The sequence below is a fragment of the Molothrus ater genome, chromosome 18 (genome assembly GCF_012460135.2).
Source record: "Molothrus ater isolate BHLD 08-10-18 breed brown headed cowbird chromosome 18, BPBGC_Mater_1.1, whole genome shotgun sequence".
In the NCBI taxonomy this organism is placed as follows: Eukaryota; Metazoa; Chordata; class Aves; order Passeriformes; family Icteridae; genus Molothrus; species Molothrus ater.
This window is the reverse complement of record NC_050495.2, coordinates 1,864,289-1,870,622: the sequence shown is the minus strand read 5'-3', so window position 1 is coordinate 1,870,622 and position 6,334 is coordinate 1,864,289. Positions and strand designations below refer to the sequence as shown.

At 54.0% G+C, this 6,334-nt stretch overlaps 1 protein-coding gene and 2 non-coding genes across 3 annotated transcripts; all 3 read right to left on the bottom strand.

Moving 5' to 3' along the window:
- Positions 1 to 2,380: 2,380 nt before the first annotated feature.
- LOC118693024 (polyubiquitin-B-like) lies at positions 2,381 to 3,700 on the bottom strand. Its single transcript, XM_036393313.2, is given in 4 exon segments — positions 2,381 to 2,750; positions 2,752 to 2,825; positions 2,828 to 3,149; positions 3,572 to 3,700. Coding segments are annotated over 3 exon segments (687 nt in total). The 5' UTR covers positions 3,144 to 3,149; positions 3,572 to 3,700; the 3' UTR covers positions 2,381 to 2,453.
- A 2,113-nt stretch (positions 3,701 to 5,813) lies between these two features.
- Positions 5,814 to 5,885, bottom strand: TRNAA-UGC (transfer RNA alanine (anticodon UGC)). The gene has a single exon. It is a non-coding gene; the product is annotated as a tRNA-Ala (tRNA).
- Positions 5,886 to 6,131: 246 nt separating this feature from the next.
- TRNAD-GUC (transfer RNA aspartic acid (anticodon GUC)) lies at positions 6,132 to 6,203 on the bottom strand. The gene has a single exon. It is a non-coding gene; the product is annotated as a tRNA-Asp (tRNA).
- Positions 6,204 to 6,334: the final 131 nt, after the last annotated feature.

The window sequence follows — 6,334 nt, the reverse complement described above, 5'->3', positions numbered from 1 at the left end:
TCTGGCAGCTGGAGTGCTTCCACCTGCCACACACTGACCTGCATGAAGAGAGGGGACAATCTCGTGGCTGCCACCAGGCAGGGCCCAGCACAGCACAGGACCTGCCTCCTGCCATGGCCCCCACCTCAGTGGAACATTTGCATTTGTATCTTTACCCTTAACTGGGTCTTTTTTTTTCCCTTCTAAACCTTTTACCCTGATAGTTGCCTCTGTTTAATTACCAGATCAATTAACCAATGTCTCTGTTCAATCCTGGCTGGTCTCCACTGTGGGATGGGCCCCCTCTCCCAGCAGCAATGCCTTCAGAACAGCACAAAGTAGGCACTGGATTTGCTTTTATAAAGACATTCTTTTACAAAGAAACGCCGTGAGTGAAAGGAATTCAAATCCAAAATGTCCCAATAAAATCCAGGAGATTCCCTGAGGCAATGCAGAACAAAACGACCTGAGAAGATCTCTGGGAACGGCGTGTTCTGCCACGGTTAGAACAAGACTCCCCTAAAGTTGACAAGCAGCTTTGCTGTTCTCATCAGATTTTGCTGTTGCATGGCTGATCCCACCCCAGCTGTGGTCTCTGCTCACGGGTGCTGCCTCTGAAGCGTTGGCACTGCCACACTGAGCCTTGAGGTTCCTCAAACCCTGCAGAGGTCACAGAACTGTAGAATGTGCTGGGCTGGAAGGGACCCACGAGGATCCAGTCAAAAACCTGCACAGAACAGCTCCAAAATCCCACCATGTGCCTGAGAGTGTTGTCCAAACTCATCTTGGGAGTGTGGCAGGCTTGTTGCTGTGGCCAGCCCCAGGATGTCTGTCCAGCCCATCCTTTGTGGGAGAACTTTTCCCTAACACCCATTCCAACCCTCCTGGCACAACTTCACACTGTTCCTGTGTGGTCAACAGAGGCTGACCCTGCTCATGAGGCCACAGCACAGGTTTCTCCTCCAGGCTTGCTGCTCTGCCTGGCTGCAGCCTGCTCCAGGCCATTACAGCATCGTGGTTTTTAAACAGGACATTGAAAAGGGTTTTTACTGAGACGTTGAAAATAAAAGGATTTCTTAAAGCATGGCTATGTAGTCATTTGTGGAGGCTTTGACATTCATCAAACACCCTGTGTCCTCCTGCAGCTCTCCCCAATGGCAGTCAGGTGCCTTCAAATCAGAACCACTGCAGTTATGCTCCCTGCATTCCAGAGACAGCATCCCCTGCACGTGTGTTTAAGGAGCTGTGCTCAGTTTGGGAATTCTGCTGTCCCAGAGGACAGAAGGCCCACACAATGGCCAGCTGCTCCCTGCAGTTGTTGGGGCTCAGCTCAGGAGCCGGGGCAGCGTGGGCAGAGCCCAGGGCACTCCTGTGGGGGAGAACAGGATGTCCAGGATGGCACAGCCCCAGCTCCCACCCACACAGGATTTAGCTCTTTAGCATTGAAATGTTTTCTCTGGCACATCACAGATCTTGGTGCTCTGAATTTGCTCTGTACAGGGCAGATTAGCGAAAGGAACTGGTGTTACCGGAGCCACACCCTGCTTCCCCACCCAGGCAGTGTAAGATCCCTTTGTGCCCCCTGAAGCAGCCACCAGCTGAGACCATTATTGAGCTCCCACCACATCCCCTTCCACAGGGACTGAGTCCATGTCCCCACTCCTGGAAAGAGCATTTCTGTATCACTCTCCCTTTTCCTCTCCACACACCCAGCACAGCCACGGTTAACTGCTCATCAGCCCTGCCTGCAACCCCCACGAATACTGCAGAAGCAACTTCCCTTTTGCCAGGGCTTCTGCAGCACAGAGGAACTGCTCTGTGACAGCTCAGCTCAGCAGCATTTCCATTTGGGACACAGCTGGAATGAAGCACATTCATGTTTCCAGTAAGTACATCTGAAACTACTGCTTGCTTAATGCCATTAAGCTTGACAAAAAAACAAGTCCACCCCATAACTGATGAGATCTACACTTCCCAAGCCCAAGGGCTGCAGGACCATCCTGTTACCCCATCCTGTGACCGAGCTGCAGGATCACCCTTTTGATGTTCCTCCACTAATCCCAAAATAAGGGCAGTTGCTGGGCAACCAAGAGCTATCTCAAAGCCCTTGGACTGGGGAGCATCCACAGCTCCCCGTTGCACATCCCTGCTTACACAACACCACAGCTGCACAACATCTGCGGCGGGCACTGAGCTGCAGCCAGGTATCAGAGCACTTATACAACCCCAGGAAAAGCCCAGCTGAGGAATTAGTTACAACCACCAGGAATGTGGAAGCCTTGCTTGCATAAGGCAGTTTTGCAACTCCTTTGTCTGTGGAAAGCTACGTAATTATTGTTTATTAGAAACCTGGGGTTGGGCAATGTCACGAACGGCTGCTCGTGTAACATGGGACACAGACTTTTACAGATGCAACAGCTTTATTGGAATGAACAAGTGCAGGGAACCTTTATTTGGAAGCAACAGCTGCTGGTTCAGTTACCACCGCGCAGGCGCAGGACAAGGTGCAGAGTTGACTCCTTCTGGATGTTGTAGTCGGACAAGGTGCGGCCATCTTCCAGCTGCTTGCCAGCAAAGATCAGCCTCTGCTGGTCAGGAGGGATGCCTTCCTTGTCCTGGATCTTGGCTTTGACATTCTCAATGGTGTCACTGGGCTCGACCTCAAGGGTGATGGTCTTGCCAGTCAGGGTCTTGACGAAGATCTGCATGCCCCCTCTGAGGCGCAGCACCAGGTGCAGAGTGGATTCTTTCTGGATGTTGTAGTCGGACAAGGGTACGGCCATCTTCCAGCTGCTTGCCAGCGAAGATCAGCCTCTGCTGGTCAGGAGGGATGCCTTCCTTGTCTGGATCTTGGCTTTGACATTCTCAATGGTGTCACTGGGCTCAACCTCAAGGGTGATGGTCTTGCCAGTCAGGGTCTTGACGAAGATCTGCATGCCACCCCGCAGGCGCAGCACCAGGTGCAGAGTGGATTCTTTCTGGATGTTGTAGTCGGACAGGGTACGGCCATCTTCCAGCTGCTTGCCAGCAAAGATCAGCCTCTGCTGGTCAGGGGGAATGCCTTCCTTGTCTTGGATCTTAGCTTTGACATTCTCAATGGTGTCACTGGGCTCGACCTCAAGGGTGATGGTCTTGCCAGTCAGGGTCTTGACGAAGATCTGCATTTTTCCCTAGCAAAGGGAAAACCCGCCGTGCTTTAGGAACTGCTCCCCGCATCCGGGGCTACGCCCCGTCCGTTGTCACAGCACAAGCCCCGCCCACAACCATAGAGGGGCGGGGTCTCCACCCACTTGCCCTTCCCGCCCGGGGCGCGCGCTCGCCACCATCTTGCAGCACCGCTGCGCCTGCGCGGCCGCCATTTTGCCCCTGGCCGCTCGGCCCAGCCCTCGCCCGCCACCGCCTCGCGGTGCTGCCGTTAAAGGGGAAGGCAACGTCCCAGCCCTCCCCCCGCCATCACTGTCCGCCATCGCCCCCAGCCGCAGTTCCTCAGCGCACACACCCCTCCATTCCGCCCGGACGCCCAGCCCGTATCTAGGCCCTCCCCCGCCCAGTTCTCACCGCGGCGCCGCTCGGCCAAGCCGACAGCACAAACCTCACCCAGCGCCAACTGCGCCACGCATCCCTCCGCTAGGTGGTTATATGGCCCCCGGCGCCCCGCCCCCGCCTTCGGATCACTCCGCTGCGCACTATTTTCCTCGCGCTGCGCGCCTCCGCTCTCCTGCGTTGGGTGAGGGGGCAGCGTGGCTGAGCGGCGCGGAGGGATCGGCGCCTCGCGCGGGTGCTCTGAGGCTGCCGCGCGCGGGACGGGGAGCGGCGGGAAAACCCGGCCTGGAGCCGCCGGAGCGGGGCCACGGCTGGGCCATCTCAGTGACCCCAATTGGGAGACACAGCCGCACGTTAAAAGTAGAAAACATAAAAAGTTTCATTATCTTCAGGGGATTAAACCCTGCAATTGCGCCCCTGGTTGATAAACACCTCCTGGGCTTCTGCCCCTAGGGCAAGGTGAGGGTCGGCTCTGCCGGCGGCCACACCGTGAGGGGGTCCCTGAGGGAAGGAGTTCGTGGCTTTATGCCGATGGACGCCTCGAGTATTATTTATATAAAACATAAAAAGTTTCATTATATTCAGGGGTTTAAACCCTGCAATAGTGCCCCTGGTTGATAAACACCTCCTTGGCTTCTACCCCTAGGGCAAGGTGAGGGCCGGCTCTGCCCATGGCCACACCATGAGGGATTTCCTGAGGGAAGAAGTTCCCTTTATCCCGAGGGACGCCTCGAGTGTTATTTCTGTGTGAGAGAACCCAAACTGCACAGCAACTCCAAACAACAGCTGGGAACAGAATGGAGCTTTGTCTGCAAGATTCAGGCAGTGCCATTCGGCTCGATTTGCCCACAAAATCCTTCATTTGGCAGCGCTCAAGGAAAATGGGAGGGACACTGATAACACCCAGGGCTGCTTACCAGCAGGAAAGGGGCAGAGGTCCAGCAAAAGCTTTGTGGTTTGAGGAAAAGTGTCTGTGTCTGCTTGACACATGGAGGGGAATGCTCTGGGGAGCTCTTTGGCCTCTGCTGCTTTGTGTTTGTATTAACGCTCACCACAGCTGTAGTATGATAATAATCTCAAACACTCGGTCATTTAGATGGAAAAAAAAACAAACACAGAAGTCTTTTGGTTACTTCTCAGTGGTCCGTGGCTGATGCTGTGCATTGAGAATGTACAAACATCAAAAATTGGAGAATCCTTCCAGGTTTAGGTCTTTCCTCAGCGGAAAATGAATAATAATGTTAAGCTTAATAATGTTAAGCTTGTTCTTTTAGTTACAAGGCGAGTCCTTAGGACTGGTCAGAAAATCATCAAAAAGGCACATGGGAAAGTGTTTTGTGGCAAAAAGTCTATTACTGCATGCCTCTTACTACAAACTGTCTCTTACATTCACATGCAGGGCACATTCCAGAAGTGTAGCTGCCAGGGAGTAATTTACAACTGGGATCTTCACACTTAGCAGCGCTGTAGCCAAACACTGGCTCAAAATAACAACTGGAAGAAAGATGAGTAAATAAACAGCACAAGGAGCTTTCCAGCCACTATGGCAGGAAATGTCACTTTGTATTTGTCAGCGGGCAGCTCCTGCTGCTGTTGGTAACCAGGCAGTGAGAGGGAGCAGCTGCCACTGAGCTGTGTCCATCAAAGCTGTCTCAAGCAGGCTCTGCATGGGCTTTGGTCTCTCTGGACCAAACCTCTCAGCTGTGCTATGGTTCCCAGCTTTACCAGCCTCACAGAGTTTCCCCATGAGCCCAAGGAGTTCGAAGCAGGGCGGTTGTTTCCCTGAGAGCTCAGGGCTGACAGGACAGCAGAGGGACTGGGCACTGCAGAGCCAGGAGAAGCTCCTGAGTGCTCAGGAGTGCAGCCAGATGTGGTGTCCTGGCCTCTGTCCTTCCCCTCTGGCTCTGGGAATGTGGAGCAGAGCCCCTGAGCTGAGTGTGGCTGCAGGGCTGCACCTCTGCCAGGCTCTGGAGTGTGGCAGTGTCAGCCTAGCACGAGTGGCCACTGTCCCCCTGCATTTTGGCGTTTAATGATTTGTGCTTCTTTTTGTCCTCCTGTGTGCATTAATGCACAAATGGGACACCAGTGAGACACAAAGCTGTGTGTGTTCGCACAGGCCTGAGGAGAACCAAGTGGGAAAAAAAAGCCAAAAAACATCATTTTATGCCGCTGGGAAGTGCCACTGTGGGGCCATTTCGGCCGCATTGTTAGTTTGCTGCTTCTTAGCGGGACGCAGTGACTTTGACTGGATAAAAGATCAGCAAAAAACGGAAAAAAGAGCAATAACCACGTGGAGATGCCGGGGATTGAACCCGGGACCTCATACATGCAAAGCATGCGCTCTACCGCTGAGCTACATCCCCCTGCTTGAACTGTCTTCCCTGCCCGCTGGTCACGTCTGTGCTAAGCCGGCCCCGGTGCGAGGCGCGGCACCACCGAGCCCCGGCAGCGCTGCGGTGTACAGAGCCTGGTGCCATCCTCACGGAACCCTCAAAAAGACAGGAACATGCTGGTTCGCACACAGAAAACCGAATGGTTTTGCTCCGCCGAAAATCAGAGAAATCCGTGAGGGAAAAAAAAAAATTTAAAGGAAGAAAATTATTGTTTACCTCCCCGTCGGGGAATCGAACCCCGGTCTCCCGCGTGACAGGCGGGGATACTCACCACTATACTAACGAGGACGGCGAGTATCGTTCTCCCCGCAGAGCATGTCATACTCGAGTGGCGGCTGCAGGACACACTCCATTGCCACCGTCCTTCGGGAACCGGCCCCTGACACAAAAATCCCGCATGTGGGAGCGCCTACGATGGC